At 36.8% G+C, this 18511-nt stretch overlaps 1 protein-coding gene across 1 annotated transcript; it reads right to left on the bottom strand.

The window, feature by feature from the left end:
• Nucleotides 1-10998: 10998 nt before the first annotated feature.
• Nucleotides 10999-17488, bottom strand: LOC124358559 (zinc metalloproteinase nas-7-like). Its single transcript, XM_046810862.1, has 6 exons — nt 17449-17488; nt 17215-17385; nt 16138-16260; nt 14511-14693; nt 12239-12372; nt 10999-11113 (listed from the first exon to the last, which is right to left on the bottom strand). The coding sequence occupies exons 1-6, from the start codon at nt 17486-17488 to the stop codon at nt 11030-11032; spliced, it is 735 nt and encodes a 244-aa protein (XP_046666818.1). The 3' UTR covers nt 10999-11029.
• Between the last annotated feature and the right edge of the window lie 1023 nt (nt 17489-18511).

Here is an 18511-nt window from a genome sequence, read left to right as displayed (position 1 = left end):
ATTACTTGAAAGTGTTTCTTATCCATTCTGCGCATACGTATTGAGGAGAGAGTTTATTCATAAGAAAACATTATTGTGAAAACAGTTCAGCACCATAGTGCTTCCCACATTGTTATTGGGATTACTTACGTTTCTGAATTCGTTGTAGGATTGTAGTCAAAGGGTTAATATTGTTTAATGATTAAACTTGCACACATGAGAGATGTCCATCCACATCATAACAAAACAGAGTATGAAACCACTACTGTTATTCTAATTCATGTGCCGATAGCCTACATGATATTCGTTTGTATATAATTTAACCCATTAAAAGCCATGATGAGTGGTTAAACTTGGGAAAAAAGTATTTCAACCAAACATTATTGTAAGTCACATTTGTAACGTACTAGTTAACTCTCATACATAATATTTATGATTTATTGTGTTTAGAATCTATGCATGGAACATGAATGACTTATTGTGTCCGGTTTTCAACATTTATAAATTATTATTATTATTTATTAAGAACTGTCCATGTTTTTCATGCTGTTGTTCTTGCTTTCAAGATCTTTAAAATGAAGTGGAACTTTGTCTGTGATTACAATTAAGAGAACTTTTGCAATCTCTGTACACCTCTCTAAGAAGGTTAAAAAATCACAAATTGTTACAAAAATTATTTTTAAGGGCATAAGTTGTGTGCAAAATTTAATTAATAAATTATATAGTGATTTTCAGATTTTTGTCTCTGTTGTTTACACGCAAAATGAAAAGTTCAACCAGAAAAGGTAACAACTAGGTGATTAAGTTAGTTCTTTTATGATTTTGATTTCTTTAAGTCATCTATCAGCAGTACATTTTTAAAGTTTGTGCATCACATATGGCTATTTTAATGTAACATTTTTTATTCTTGTTTTATTTAAACTTGTTCCTTATTTAAATCCATTTTTATTTCTAAACGTTTCTATTTTACCCATTACAAAACTAAATTTTTTTTTCTGTTCTGTTTGATTTCGAAAGTGTTAAAAATGTATGACTAATAATTAACTATAAGGTAATAAAATAAAGAATCAAAATGAGGAGCGTGATGATTAGTCATTCCAGCAGGTTAATTAAGACACCATGTCAATGAAAACACGAGTTTACCAGAAATATTTGAAATGTTTGATTTATTTGCAGAAGTGTAGGAATAAACAAGAAACATATTTTATCTGAATGATTGAACAATTGCGAGTAGCAAGTGATCGTGTCTTAGTGCACTGTGATAAATGCTTTTTATATAGATTAGTGACCACTACCTGTGCTGTAAGTGTAAACTAGATTACTCAAGTAAAGATAATTTTTTAATATCACCACAATGTTTGTTTATTTATTTTCCCTGTCCAAGTGTTTATTTGATGTGAATGTTGAGTTTAGCTCCAATTTACATTCTGTTTGGTGTAGCGTCGTAAATTTGACAGTCACGGACTTGGCTCTTGAAATCTGGAGTCCACAACTGTTTGGAGAGACCCAAAAAACCTCTACAACGAATACGTTCAATATGAAGTCTTAGAATCGTTTCGACACCGGAGACATCTAGACTACAAAATCAAGTATAAGCTAGAAGAAAAGGTCTCGTTTAGTGCTTATTTACCTATGTTATATATTTATTTGAGTTGAGAATTACTGCAGGATACTGTTCTTACAAATATGCCAGAACTGAACTGTATTTCCCTCGTCTTTAACTCTGTACCGCCAGGACCATTGGAGCGTATCATTGTGATGACTGCCAGGCATTAGGCCAGCCATATGTTGCCGTACCAGCACAGGATGGTTCAGGTTTACACATGTACACATAACAGCCCTCACTTTTGCTAATATAATATGGAAAACATTGGTTTTAGTACACGATGGACTAAAATTATACATTTAGACATATTTTAAAGAGTAAAAATAATCTAGAAATTTTATAAATTACCAAAAAATTTGTTTACTATTTTATATCTATCTAAAGTTAAAAAATTCACAGGATTATGTGAAAACTGGTGCCATGCAAGATGTCAAAATTTCATACAAATGAACTTAAAAAAATGCACTCCTCAATATATTGGAAAATAGAAATGTTCACACTGTAGGACAGACAACAAACAACACCAATAAAACTAAGTATTGACTGACTCATCGTCCCTAAATAACTCACAAGATCTAAAAAAATAGTCTAATTGAAAACAATTTATTTGGACTTTTAAGCAGTCAATAAGATAAACTTGAAATTGCTACCAAAATAGGGTCTGCATTAGTTGTAGAAAATTAGCTCCTAAAAAACAAAACACTCAAGCTAAGGACCAAATTAAATATTATGAGGAAAAATTTGAGGAAATTGAAAATGAAGAAAAGAAACACATAGACAAATTAGAACACTTTCTTCAACTAAATGCAGATGTTCAAGCTCAACTTGCCAAAGAGAAGAACCTTCAACTAAAAGTGCAAATTTTTTATGAGGAACATGATTTAAAACTGATTTAACTCATAGATGGTTATGAAAACAAAATAGCAGAGTATGAAAAACCTATTTACTTACTGCAAAATAATCGAAAACCAGGAAATTAAAACTAAGACTAATAATAAAAGCTCTGATACACCTCCTCCATTGAAGAAATATTAAAGAAAACACCTCAGATCCATGCCACATCCCTGATACTAGATATGTTTGACATCTAAACAAAACTTGATCAGCTGACAACGGCTATTAAGACCTCAACTTCAGGAGACTGCCAAACCTCCCAACAAAAAGTGACAAATGTTACGGATTGCAGCCTCTCCCCGACCTCAGAAACCAGTCAAACCTGCAATCAAAAACTGAATATCACCTGAACGGGATGCAGTAGCAAATCTCCGACACCAAGAACCAACCAAACCTGCAATCAAGAATTGAACATCGCCTTTACAGGATACAGTAGCAAATCTCTGACCCCAGGACCCAGCCAAACCAGCAATCAAAAACCGAACAGTACTTTGACAGAATACAGCGGCAAATATCTGACCTCAGGAACCAGCCAAACCTGCAATCAAGAACTGAACAGCACCTTGACAAGATGCAGTAGCAAATCTCTGATACCAGGAACCAGCCAAGCCTGCAATAAAAAACTGAACAGTACTTTAACAGAATGCAGCGGTAAATAACTGACTTTAGGAACCAGCCAAACCTGCAATCAAGAACTGAACAGCACCTTGACAGGATACAGTAGCTAATCTCTGACACCAGGAACCAGCCAAACCTGCAATAAAAAACTGAACAGTACTTTAACAGAATGCAGCGGTAAATAACTGACTTTAGGAACCAGCCAAACCTGCAATCAAGAACTGAACAGCACCTTGACAGGAAACAGTAGCTAATCTCTGACACCAGGAACCAGCCAAACCTGCAAGCAAGAACTGAACAGTACTTTAACAGAATACAGCGGCAAATAACTGACTTTAGCACACCACGACTACGGAGGTGTAGCAATATACCATTGGGAAGATGCCGACATCGATTTAGGGCTAGTAACTTCAAATCACAGCGAAGAACTTGTGTGTGAACTCGCCGCCACCACATTTAGAATAGACAGCTCAAAATTAACCATCATCGGAATATATAGATCCCCACAAGGTAAGTGGACGAAGCGTTAAATGTCCTATCGCAATTAATCAAAGAACTCTAACCCCATAATCACAAGTTAATAATCACTGGGGACGTAACATCAACAGTCTAGTACCTAACAAAAGCAATATGAGATTGCCCTTGCCTTACAAGATATCACAAGGTTAAACCTCCCTGCTACTAGAATAACCCACACTTCATGCAATTCTATCAACTGCATCTGCACAAACCTACCACCTGGCAATGTCGAAGTGACTGTTTCTAGACAGGCCTATCAGAACATAAAGGCCAACTTTGTACATTAGAAATTGCCAAGATAACACTCAAAACAATACAAAATTAGGGAGGCAAAAATTATACATTTAGACATATTTTAAAGAGTAAAAATAATCTAGAAATTTTATAAATTACCAAAAAATTTGTTTACTATTTTATATCTATCTAAAGTTAAAAAATTCACAGGATTATGTGAAAACTGGTGCCATGCAAGATGTCAAAATTTCATACAAATGAACTTAAAAAAATGCACTCCTCAATATATTGGAAAATAGAAATGTTCACACTGTAGGACAGACAACAAACAACACCAATAAAACTAAGTATTGACTGACTCATCGTCCCTAAATAACTCACAAGATCTAAAAAAATAGTCTAATTGAAAACAATTTATTTGGACTTTTAAGCAGTCAATAAGATAAACTTGAAATTGCTACCAAAATAGGGTCTGCATTAGTTGTAGAAAATTAGCTCCTAAAAAACAAAACACTCAAGCTAAGGACCAAATTAAATATTATGAGGAAAAATTTGAGGAAATTGAAAATGAAGAAAAGAAACACATAGACAAATTAGAACACTTTCTTCAACTAAATGCAGATGTTCAAGCTCAACTTGCCAAAGAGAAGAACCTTCAACTAAAAGTGCAAATTTTTTATGAGGAACATGATTTAAAACTGATTTAACTCATAGATGGTTATGAAAACAAAATAGCAGAGTATGAAAAACCTATTTACTTACTGCAAAATAATCGAAAACCAGGAAATTAAAACTAAGACTAATAATAAAAGCTCTGATACACCTCCTCCATTGAAGAAATATTAAAGAAAACACCTCAGATCCATGCCACATCCCTGATACTAGATATGTTTGACATCTAAACAAAACTTGATCAGCTGACAACGGCTATTAAGACCTCAACTTCAGGAGACTGCCAAACCTCCCAACAAAAAGTGACAAATGTTACGGATTGCAGCCTCTCCCCGACCTCAGAAACCAGTCAAACCTGCAATCAAAAACTGAATATCACCTGAACGGGATGCAGTAGCAAATCTCCGACACCAAGAACCAACCAAACCTGCAATCAAGAATTGAACATCGCCTTTACAGGATACAGTAGCAAATCTCTGACCCCAGGACCCAGCCAAACCAGCAATCAAAAACCGAACAGTACTTTGACAGAATACAGCGGCAAATATCTGACCTCAGGAACCAGCCAAACCTGCAATCAAGAACTGAACAGCACCTTGACAAGATGCAGTAGCAAATCTCTGATACCAGGAACCAGCCAAGCCTGCAATAAAAAACTGAACAGTACTTTAACAGAATGCAGCGGTAAATAACTGACTTTAGGAACCAGCCAAACCTGCAATCAAGAACTGAACAGCACCTTGACAGGATACAGTAGCTAATCTCTGACACCAGGAACCAGCCAAACCTGCAATAAAAAACTGAACAGTACTTTAACAGAATGCAGCGGTAAATAACTGACTTTAGGAACCAGCCAAACCTGCAATCAAGAACTGAACAGCACCTTGACAGGAAACAGTAGCTAATCTCTGACACCAGGAACCAGCCAAACCTGCAAGCAAGAACTGAACAGTACTTTAACAGAATACAGCGGCAAATAACTGACTTTAGCACACCACGACTACGGAGGTGTAGCAATATACCATTGGGAAGATGCCGACATCGATTTAGGGCTAGTAACTTCAAATCACAGCGAAGAACTTGTGTGTGAACTCGCCGCCACCACATTTAGAATAGACAGCTCAAAATTAACCATCATCGGAATATATAGATCCCCACAAGGTAAGTGGACGAAGCGTTAAATGTCCTATCGCAATTAATCAAAGAACTCTAACCCCATAATCACAAGTTAATAATCACTGGGGACGTAACATCAACAGTCTAGTACCTAACAAAAGCAATATGAGATTGCCCTTGCCTTACAAGATATCACAAGGTTAAACCTCCCTGCTACTAGAATAACCCACACTTCATGCAATTCTATCAACTGCATCTGCACAAACCTACCACCTGGCAATGTCGAAGTGACTGTTCTAGACAGGCCTATCAGAACATAAAGGCCAACTTTGTACATTAGAAATTGCCAAGATAACACTCAAAACAATACAAAATTAGGGAGGCAGGTAAATAAAAACACTTGATTGGCTGAAAAGAAATTGATCAAACCATTACTGGAGAAGGATTTACACTGGAGACAGTGGACGAATCCTACAAGGATTTTTTATACATCCTGACAATGGAACTTAACGCAGCATGCCCTGTGAAGAAAATTAAGCAAAGAGGAACAAACAGAGTGCAACAGTTCACAGACAGAAGATCGATACAGTTAAAACAAGACTATCTCAACTCTCTTCATAGGTGTGAGCTGACCGTGGGGGGGGGGGGGGGGGGGGGGGACAGAGGATAAAACCATCATGGCCGAGAGGAAGAAGTGTTATGACCTCAACCTGAAGCAAGCTTAACAAGCAAAAGCAACGCAAAAAACTCTCCAATCGGACAACTCTAAAGCAGTCTGGCAGATAATAAACCAAGAAAGAACAGCAAACCGAGGCAAAAAGAAGTCCAGCCCATGAAACTTGTTACTGCCAGCAAAACCTAAAGAAATTGCAGAGGAATTTAATAAATACTTTGTTAGTATAGCTGAAAACACATTAAGAGCAGAACACCAAATGTAATAACTAGTACACCATCCTCATTACAACAGAATCTGACTTTCTCACTCACAAACGAATAAGAAGTTAAAGATACAATAGCTAAGCTAAAAAACAACGCCTCCTGCAGTACTGAAATCTCGGGAAAACTGGTAAAGCACTATGTGGTTGCTGTTCTGGCACCACTGACTAATATCATCAACAGGTCTCTTTAAACAGGAATTTCTTCCTCTGCCTTAAAAAAAGCTAAATTGTACCCAAAGTTAAAGAAGGGGGACAAAACCGAAGTTGGAAACTACAGCCCCAATTCAATTATTCCTACTTTCTCAAAAATACTGGAAAAGATTGTATTAAAAAAACTGTTGGTCCATTTAATGGAGTTGAACCTTCTAACCAACAGCCAACACGGACTCACCAAAGGAAAGTGTACAACCACAGCCATGATAGATCTTGTAGAGTCTATTATAGATTATCTTGACAACAGAAAGTTCACAATAGCATTACTACTGGCTTACTTCAAAGACATTTGACCGGATAGGACACAAGATAATTCTAGATAAACTTGAAGGGCTGGGAATAACAGGCACTCCTGAAACCTGGGTTGAGAGTTATCTCACAGGACGAAGTCAACTAGTGGAGCTGAACCACACTCCTAATGGAATGACACAGACAGGTCAAAACCGCAACCAATGACTAGGGGAGTCCCTCAGGGATCTGTGCTCGGTCCTGTCTCGTTTATACTCTTGACCAATGACTTCCCTGACTATGTAAAAGACTTCAGCTCGGTAGTTATGTTTGCAGATGACACAACCCTCCTGCTTCAAATTGATACAGCCGAAGACCTCAGCATAAACACCTACATAGCTTTAAATATGACCTATGACTACTATTCTTCAAATGACCTAGCTGCAAATTCATCCAAGACGAAGCAGATTAACTTTGGAGGAAGGGAGGAACAAGTTCCTGTGCTGCCTGACATAAATAATGAAAAAGAAACCAAGCTTCTGAGTCTAACCTTGGACGCTAATCTAACCTGGAATCCACATATTGACAACCTGTGCAAGAAGCTAAACACCGCCACCTATGTAATAAAAAGTGTAAGCAGTTGGGAAACAACGAAAATCGCATGCCATGCACTTATGGAAACCCACTTGAGGTACGGAGTCATTGTACGGGGCAGCACTTCAGCAGCTAACCTGAATCGAGTGCTGAAAATAAAAAAAAATCGACTGCAAGTTCTCTAGCCAATCTGGATGCCAGGGACAGCTGTAGACCAACAGTCACACAACTAACAATAAAGACAGTCACAGCTATATATATATATATATATATATATACAGGGTGTCCAGCAACCATTCGAACAAACTTTGCCACATTGTTCAGCAGGCCAAAACTAACAAATAATGCAATATAACAACAGGTGCCCTATTTCACTTCGTTTAGCGTCTGTCTGTATGTGTTTTTTGGGGAAAAAATTACTACTCAAAAACCACTTAAGATACAGAATTCAAACTTAACAGTTATGTTAACCTAGTGTTGGTCCTTTTCAGTGAAAAAAATAAAACAAATATCTCATTGCATTTCAAAATGGCGGCCGTTCCAAATTTTCAAATTGTATTAGCTTTGAAACGGCTACTTTGATAACAAATTCACCAGGATAACTTTTTTAGCATATTTTATTACCAATTCAACAATTTTTGTTTCAAAAAGATTGAATAACAAATAACTGAGTTACAGCACCAAACGTAAAAACAGGTTAAATCCAGGCATTGCAAGTAGCCTACATACAACAATGTAGTGGATTTTTACGAATAAACTTTTTAAGGTTCTTTATTAAAATACTGAACAATTATTATAACCTAAAAAAATATTACTATCATTTTTGTTCCATTTACAGTAATCAATGTGTTACACACACACAAATAAAAAAGAAACAAACTATTCACAATGCTCTTAAAAAACAATAGCATAATATTACATGAAAACAGCTGACCAACAATCAGCAACAAAATCAGGTGTTTTAAATGAAGAAAAACTAATAAACAAACTATCAAGACATTGTTGAGCAAGTCTATGTTTTGAACGTGATTGTCACTGTTTGAATGTTCTGTTCTTCTTTGTAATTCCTGTTAGTTTTCCTGTTAATTTAAATTTATTTTTTTACTTTGTTTCTTGTACGATATGAACCGTTTTACTTTTGAAGAGTATGCTGATATTCACTTTGTGTACGGACTTGCTGGAGACAATGCCAGATTAGCTAGCAGATTGTACAGAGAGCGCTTTCCAGATAGGCTGCACCCAGTTCCTAGCGTCTTCAGTGCCGTTCGTATTCGTCTTAGGGAAACTGGACATTTGAAAAATAATGTAGAACGGGTAAAATCTGTACGGACTGTTGATTTTGAAGAAGAGGTTTTATTATTCGTAGAAGAAAACCCCTCCACCAGCGTTCGCGCTATTGCTCATAATTTGGATGTATGCAAAAGTTCTGTGTGGAAAGTGTTAAATGAAGAACGTTTGTGCCCTTACAGACATCAGAAAGTACAAGCTTTAGAACCTGCAGATTTTCCTCTCAGGATAGACTGCTCTCGTTGGTTCCTTCACAAATTAGTTGATGAACCCGATTTTTTAAGGTATGTTCTCTTTACTGACGAAGCGTCATTTACTCGAGATGGCATATTCAATAGCCGAAACAGCCATTTATGGACTGAAGAGAACCCTCATGAAATTGTGCAACGTAAGTTTCAGCACAAATTTTCTGTCAATATCTGGGCTGGAATAGTAGACGGATATTTGATTGGGCCACACATTATACCAAACAGACTGAACGGACCTACTTATGAAGTTTTGTTTGAGGGAAATCTTACCTGAGCTGTTGGAACATGTTCCTATTGAAACTAGACATAGAATGTGGTTCCAACACGATGGAGCACCGGCCCACTTTTCCCTGATTGATAGACAACATTTGAATGAAGTGTATGGAGATCGTTGGATTGGACGTGGAGGTCCCGTCCCTTGGCCTCTACGGTCACCTGACCTCACACCCATTGATTTTTACTTGTGGGGACACATGAAGCAATTAGTGTATACCACTCCCATACAGAATGAAATGGATCTAGTAGCTAGATTTGTTGAGGCTGCTGCAGTTATTCAAGAAAGTAATCCTTTTGAAGGATATGTAAATATGATACAATGGCGGTTATAAAAAAGTCTAACTCCAAATATTAGGTCTGAAATGAATTATTTTCAGTTTTTCTAAAAAACCCGTGTTTTTGTACGTAACTGAAATTTAATATTTATTTTTTAAATTTGTTTTAAGGTAAATTTAAAAAAGTTCTTAACCAATTGTGATCCTGGTTTTTAAATCTTTAAAAAATGTTAATAGGGCTACGTTATGGTTGGGTATAGGGTTTTCTTACGTGGCAATTGTGTGAAACAGCGTAATTAATTCAATGTGTTTGAAAAATTTTATTGAACATGATATTTTTTATTAAGAAATCAATGATTACATTACTGTAAAACTTTCATAATCGTTGCTCAAAGTGGCGTCCTTGTAACTCGTTGCAGATTCTGAAGCGTCTTAAGCACGATTCTCTCACCCCTTCAAAAGGATTACTGTCTTGAATAACTGCAGCAGCCTCAACAACTCTAGCTACTAGATCCATTTCATTCTGTATGTACAAAAACACGGGTTTTTTTTAGAAAAACTGAAAATAATTCATTTTAGAGCTAATTTTTGGAGTTAGACTTTTTTATAACCGCCATTGTATCATATTTACATTGCATTATAACCCAAAAATTTTGTCACACTTAAGAGCCACTCACCCTGTATATATATATATATATATATATATATATATATATATATATATATATATATCCAAGAACTCATTCTACATGTTGAGAACGTAACTTTAGCAGTACGTATGGGACAAAGTAGGCTATATGAAATAAATAAATAGATTTAATTTCAACAGGAGGGAAATTATTCATCAACTTTATTACTATCAAAATGTTCCTTCGGATTGAACCTAATTTATACAAAACATTTTATTTTTACTCTGCAATTTCTGATGAAACATTAGCTGTGAGGTATTCATCAATGGCTATACTACTCTTGTTATGATACGTCAGATTGTATTTACTATAGAATGTAAACAAAGAGATATTTACTTTGTAGCAGTTTTTCATTGCTTTTTCTAAAAATGAAACCTAGCCAGATCGATTTATCGCCCCCTAAACCTCCTGCATACTAAATTTCATGAACATCGGTGGAGCGTTTCCGAGATTCAGATAATATATATACAGAATTGCTCGTATTAGATAAGTTTATGTGTCGAGCTAGCTAATGATATTTTTACGTGTGTCGGGTTGCTGAGTTTGTTTCGCTGACCCAGATAACTTTACTTTCTGAGAACTTGAATCTTTCAGGAAAAATTGAAGTAGATATTAATGTTGATAAGTTTATTTGTCGAGTTATTTAATGACATTTGTACATGTGTCGGATCTTCTTGACATCTTTGTCGCTGAGTTTGTCTCGCTGTCCCAGCTTTACCCCCTTCGACTGAAAACAGAACACTATGCTTTTAAAACGAAATCATAATTATTTCATTAAATAACGCTTGAACTCTTGTAAAATTCCATGCAAAATAGATAAAACAATTTATGGTACTTAAAGGATAACTAATAAAACGAAATTATTTTAAGAGCAACGTGTTTAATTACGAACTAACGTCTATTGTGGAGATTTGAAGGTATTTTAGTCAACCACCTCAAGAATTTACGACCTGAAGTAAAATTGAATAGATTGAATAATTTGGGGCATAATATGTAATTGAAATGATTAACAAATATGTATAATTTATATTGATCAGATATTTTAAAAATATTAAATAAAAGAACATTTTTATTTAGGGAACTCTAAATCGCAAAAGAATTATCTGTTTTTTTTATTATTATTCTCTGAAATCTCCTCTTTGCAATGATATACAACACTATGTATAAAAAAAATCCTGCTTAAAATTAATTTATTATGTGTGGTGCATAGGCTATGAAATGAGTTTTGGAGGAAACCCATCAGTGAACTGTTCTACTGTGTATTATATATATATTTTTCTACCCAAACAGAACCCATCATGATTAATTTCAAACCCATTTTCAAACAGTTAGCTTATCCTGATCTACGAACGTAATTTTTGAAAGGAAAGTCACAGAATCCAAATGAATCTTTGAATAAAATATGGTTGCGGCTTCCAAAAAGATCATTAGATACCCTCAGAAGACTAAGATTTAGTGTATCTGAAGCTGTGCTCTCATTTAAAGATTTGTCTGAAATTAAAGTAATGGGACAGATGTGACTTTAAGCAGGAAAAACTATGGTCAAAGCAATGGAACTCCCTGATCGCAAACTGTTGTTCGAGGTTGAAAAAGCTGTCACTTCTGTTACTTTCTTTATGATGGTTTACACTCATGTAAGTAATACTATATCATCTTATTATTTGACGATACTTAATATTTGCTGCAGTGTAACAAATTAATGTGTAGTAAAAAATAGCTATGGCTGTGAAAGATTTTGATAACCTCTGAATAGCAGGTTTTCAGAATAGCCTCCATCTTCATTGCTCCTCTCATTAACCTAGATATACGTTTCAATATAGTTAAATGACAGCTATAGCGACTGTATTCATACCTTAGGCACGATGGTAGGTTGTCCGTTCCTAGAGAAGGCGTTCTCTGAGTAGTGCATGATACTGTGATAGTCGTATGACACGCCTTGAGCATCCGTCTCTTGTTTTTTAGCCTTCTCAAAGTTGTTCTGGCGACCTAAATACGAAAACGAACCATTATAAATTTACATAGTACTTTCCAAACGCACTTGTACCATCTAAAACTTCTCGTGTGTTACCAACTTGATGTAAATTGGGCGCAATGTTTGGCCACATATTGCAATACCCTCGTCTTAGCGGAATAGGTTCTCCATAGCTTTCTATCTTCGTCAATATATTTATGGAGGAATTACAGCTGTAATATAGTGATTACATAGGCAAGACAAACACACCATTAAACGTTAGAATGAGGGGCTAACCGAAAAGTAAACAGTTGCACATAATTTTGGCCCTAACATCATCGTATGAATTGGTATGACGCCAACATAATACGTCGGGATTCTCATTTCTTTAGTAGGAAAGTAATCCATTCTTCGTACATTAAATTAGCAAACCAACTGATCAGTCAACCATCAATCGAAATTAGGTTGCTTTGGTTGACAATTCTGAAAAATGAACTAACATGAAAATGTGATTGGAAATTACAGTACATGTACAGTAATTCATACATTAAATTAGCGGATCAACTGATTAGTCAACTATCAATCGAAATTAGGTTGCTTTGGTTGACAATTCTGAAAAATGAATTAACATGATAATGTGATTGGAAATTACAGTACAGTGGAATCCATGTACAGTAATTCATACATTAAATTAGCGGATCAACTGATTAGTCAACTATCAATCGAAATTGGGTTGCTTTGGTTGACAATTCTGAAAAATGAACTAACATGAAAATGTCATTGGAAATGACAGTACAGTGGAATCCATGTACAGTAATTCATACATTAGATTAGTGGATCAACTGAGTAGTCAACTATCAATCGAAATTAGGTGGCTTTAGTTACCACGAAATTTCAAACTTAAAGTATCAGGTAGATTAGAGATTTATAATAAACCAATGCAGAGCCGCAATCTGGTTTTGAGAAGTTCATCTATTATGAAACAATAATAAGAACGGTCCTGCTTCCTGCTTTCCGTTTCCTTGTTTTGCCGTCATCTTGTTCCTGCTGTGCCGATCGTCACATACTATTAGCACAGAGTAATAAGGTATTACTCTGTGCTATTAGTTTCTGATCAGTTCTCAGTGGTCGGTGACCTATTGTGACCCGTATTCTTTAGTTTGGTTTGTATCTATCAAGTGCATGTTTTAGAGTTGGTAAGCATAGAGTTATCACCACACGACATGGTTGCTGTGATAACTGACTTATATGTGTCATAACACTATGGTATGATTTTTAAAAATTTGAACACAGATTTTAGTTATGCGTTTAGTTAGTTATCTGAGGAAGAGACCAGATTACATATCTCGAAACGTAGTGTTACTAATTTTTGTATCATTAAACAATGGTAAATGTGCGGAAAATCCTGTTTCTCTCACAAATCTTTCATTGCTGAAATCTATACAGAGAGATATCAAGTTATTAAAATACAGTACAATTATTCAAAAGTATATAGTTGCAATCTATTTTTAGGAATATCTAAGTTCAAAAGTTACCAAATTTCAGGGGTTTGGTATGATACTGAAAGTTTCCACATATGTAGATTTACCATGATATATATATATATATATATATATATATATATATATATATATAATTTAAAGTTTCTTAAGCCATATAATCTATTAAAGTCCTAACTTAGTTGTCCAATAGTTTCAAAATGGTGCCAAAAGTGTAACAAATATGCCTATAAAGTATTTAACATTGAATTCATAACGCCTTTTCATTTGTCCTTTGGCTTAGTAAAGTTTTAAAAATGTGTAAAATAAAATGTGTACTAAAAATATGTTTATACATTTGTCAATATTTCATGGAATTTAACATTATTATTAATTTTTATACTTACGTTATTAAAAACAAGCAATGAAATTAACAAGAAGTATTTTAATTTTATACCATAAACTATGCATTATAAAATACTACTACAGATAATATCACCATGTAACCCGTTGCAGGCCTTGACCTGAAACTTTATGCAAAATATCAAGCCTGTAGATAAATTTATTCTAGTGATATCCTGTGGACGGACAAACAGCCAGAAAAGAAATTTTGCTAGCCCTCTATGATACTTCGCTAACGCTCAACCTATAAAATGTGGAAAATAGTTTCTGTAATGTAGGAAGAATTTACGAACCATCTTGAATATTGTTGTAGTTAACAGTGACGTGCTTGTCTCTCTCCCAGCGGTTCTGTTCATGGAGGAACCCCAAGGCGTGCATCATCTCATGTTCTACCGTGCCTTTCTTCGTGAGACAACCCGGGCTTTGTAGATTGAGTTCCTGACGTCCGCCTATCCTGCCTACAGATGACCAGCAACCTACAACACACAATATTGTAGTAGTCAACAGTGACGTGCTTGTCACTCTCCCAGCGGTTCTGATCATGGAGGAACCCCAAGGCGTGCATCATCTCATGTTCTACCGTGCCTTTCTTCGTGAGACAACCCGGGCTTTGTAGATTGAGTTCCTGACGTCCGCCTATCCTGCCTACAGATGACCAGCAACCTACAACACACAATATTGTTGTAGTCAACACTGACGTGCTTGTCACTCTCCCAGCGGTTCTGTTCATGGAGGAACCCCAAGGCGTGCATCATCTCATGTTCTACCGTGCCTTTCTTCGTGAGACAACCCGGGCTTTGTAGATTGAGTTCCTGACGTCCGCCTATCCTGCCTACAGATGACCAGCAACCTACAACACACAATATTGTTGTAGTCAACACTGACGTGCATGTATGTTCATGGAGGAACCCCAAGGCGTGCATCATCTCATGTTCTACCGTGCCTTTCTTCGTGAGAAAACCCGGGCTTTGTAGATTGAGTTCCTGACGTCCGCCTATCCTGCCTACAGATGACCAGCAACCTACAACACACAATATTGTTGTAGTTAACAGTGATGTGCTTGTCTCTCCCCCAGCGGTTCTGTTCATGGAGGAACCCCAAGGCGTGCATCATCTCATGTTCTACCGTGCCTTTCTTCGTGAGACAACCCGGGCTTTGTAGATTGAGTTCCTGACGCCCACCTATCCTGCCTACAGATGACCAGCAACCTACAACACACAATATTGTAGTAGTCAACAGTGACGTGCTTGTATCTTTCCCAGCGGTTCTGTTCATGGAGGAACCCCAAGGCGTGCATCATCTCATGTTCTACCGTGCCTTTCTTCGTGAGACAACCCGGGCTTTGTAGATTGAGTTCCTGACGTCCGCCTATCCTGCCTACAGATGACCAGCAACCTACAACACACAATATTGTTGTAGTCAACAGTGACGTGGTTGTCACTCTCCCAGCGGTTCTGATCATGGAGGAACCCCAAGGCGTGCATCATCTCATGTTCTACCGTGCCTTTCTTCGTGAGACAACCCGGGCTTTGTAGATTGAGTTCCTGACGTCCGCCTATCCTGCCTACAGATGACCAGCAACCTACAACACACAATATTGTTGTAGTCAACAGTGACGTGCATGTATGTTCATGGAGGAACCCCAAGGCGTGCATCATCTCATGTTCTACCGTGCCTTTCTTCGTGAGACAACCCGGGCTTTGTAGATTGAGTTCCTGACGTCCGCCTATCCTGCCTACAGATGACCAGCAACCTGCAGCTCACAATATTATATATTCAAAAGTATAATAGATCAAATACAACGTTAGATTAGTATTTGTTATATCGCATACCTAAATTGATACTCTTGTTCTTTAAGAAGTTAGGAATAATGTTCTGTTAAACTAAACATACTGTGTATATATTAAAATTTTAATTTACCTGTGTTAGAGTTAGTGAAGTACACATAATCTGGCTCTGTTCCCTTGCGTGGTACCCACTTGACACAAGTCCGCTTGTGGTACTCGGCTATAGCATCGTCAATCATAGCTCTGTCTTGAGGACCTGCAAACGTATTGTTATAATCGTTATTGTGTACAGAACCATATTTAAACATAGTTCCCTTGCGTGGTACCCTTTGACACATTGTCCATCGCATCGTCAATCAGTTATAATAATTAGTGTTTTGTTGAAGTTTTATTAAATGCATGTTTTAGAGTTAGTGGAGTTGACACACAGCATGGTGGTTGTGATTACTGACTTATGCGTGGCACATCGTTCTGGAATGGTTTATTTGTCTTAACCTAGATTTAAGTTATGTGTTAGAGTACTAATTTGCCTAAGAAAGAGATCAGATTGCAGACCTCGAAAGGTCGTGTTACTGACCTTTTTATTAATGAACGAAGGCAAATGTCTGAGACAATTGCCTTCAAATCATGTTTGTTTTCTCCCGAATCATTTTCGTTCTATGGTGATTTTGTATTTAGTTCTCTGTAGTCTCTAGCGTTGTGATTCTTTATCTACAGTCATAGACTCTCCTGTTCGATGTTTTACACCTCGTGGATCAGTGAGCTTCTTATTAAAAACATTAAATGATAGTTCACAAGTGAATGAAGACGAATTTATCAGAGTACTTTATCTTAGTAGGGTAATAATGCCCAATAACAAATAATTTTTGTTGAAAAAATTCAGGTCTTTAAAACTATACTTGCTGACACGAAAAAAATTGTGTTATAAGAATACGAAGGTGAATATAAAATGCAAATTTTCAGCATAATAAAGGCTGTGAGTCAAGAAAATGTATGCTTTCTCTAGTCAGTCTATTTAGATTTGATGAGTGATTTAGTTCTTGTAGGATAAAGCATGTTTTCCTGTGAGGCAGTGTTTATGGTGTTAATTTCATAATGTAATACCACACCAAATTAAACTTATAAGTTTAAGAAAATAAACAATAGAATTTTTTGTTTACTTCAAGCATTTAATTCAATAAAAAATATGTAACAATAATTTAATACTCACTGAAGGACGGTCCTATCTCGTACGGCACGATCCCTTTCTCCCAGTGGGTGGCCGCTGCTTTGAGACCATTTCTCGCTGTGTTAGCAGGGAACAGGATGTCGCCTTGGGCGTACTCTCCGAGCTCCTCGGGGTTCGTGTCCATCTCCGGGCTCCACTTGGCCACCGCCTCTCCTGCAACCGATTAAACAAACTTGAGATCATTCCTCGCCGTATTAGCAGGGAACAGGATGTCACCTTGGGCGTACTCTCCGAGCTCCTCGGGGTTCGTGTCCATCTCCGGGCTCCACTTTTCCACCGCCTCTCCTGCAACCGACCAATCAAAACTTGAGATCATTCCTCGCCGTATTAGCAGGGAACAGGATGTCACCTTGGGCGTACTCTCCGAGCTCCTCGGGGTTCGTGTCCATCTCCGGGCTCCACTTGGCCACCGCCTCTCCTGCAACCGATTAAACAAACTTGAGACCATTCCTCGCTGTGTTAGCAGGGAACAGGATGTCGCCTTGACCGTACTCTCCGAGCTTCTCAGGGGTTTCTCCACTCCGGGCTCCACTTCGCTTCCGTCTCTCCTGCAACCGATTAAGTACATTTTAGATCATTCCTTGCCGCTTTAGCCAGGAAAAAGACTTTTATCAATAATTAACGTACACAATTAAAATTAACCATTTAAACCGTTATAGATATATTAATAAAGTATAAAGTATTTACTGTAAGAGGTAAAAAATGTGATATTGTTGTGTACTAAATGAGACACAACAATATCACATTTTTATCCTAATGAAACGTAAATAACAGGAAAACCTGAAGTATTACGAGTAAATCTGAACAACTTGTGTACAAAAATGATAATGCGTCCAGTCAGGTCAAAGCGATAAACTGTATCCTGACGGCGAGTTTTACGGGTTTATCGCTTGTTGCTATAAATCCTTCTACCTTTATCACTCTATATCACCGAGGATCTCTCTACCTCAGTTTTCCAGTTTTACACATTTTTATTCTCCCCGCGAATAAAATGGAACATTTTGTCAGTAAAGAGGTTATGTGCCCAGTCCTGTTCGAGCGATAAATTGTAACCTGACGGTGAGTTTCACAGTTTTATCGCTTGTTGATATAAATCCTTCTACCTTTATCACTCTACATCACCGAGGATCTCTCTACCTCAGTTTTCCAGTTTTCTACAATTTGATACTCCTCGCCAGTAAAAGTGAACACTTCGTCTGTAGAGATGATAATGTGCCTAGTCCAGTTCGAGCGATAAATTGTAACCTGAAAGTGAGTTTCACAGTTCTATTGCTTGTTG

This window comes from Homalodisca vitripennis, chromosome 3 (assembly GCF_021130785.1).
Source record: "Homalodisca vitripennis isolate AUS2020 chromosome 3, UT_GWSS_2.1, whole genome shotgun sequence".
NCBI lineage: Eukaryota > Metazoa > Arthropoda > Insecta > Hemiptera > Cicadellidae > Homalodisca > Homalodisca vitripennis.
The sequence above is the reverse complement of the archived record's forward strand: the minus strand, read 5'-3'. Positions and strand labels throughout refer to the sequence as shown.

Excerpts from the sequence above, each read along its gene's own strand:
- LOC124358559 (XM_046810862.1), bottom strand. The coding sequence starts at position 17,488 with ATGGACACGAACCCCGAGGAGCTCGGAGAGTACGCCCAAG. Across the intron at positions 17,386-17,448 it reads GCTCGGAGAGTACGCCCAAG|GAGAGGCGGTGGCCAAGTGG; the intron begins GTGACATCCTGT and ends AATCGGTTGCAG. Across the intron at positions 11,114-12,238 it reads AACCTACCATCGTGCCTAAG|TCGAAGGGGGTAAAGCTGGG; the intron begins GTATGAATACAG and ends TTCTGTTTTCAG.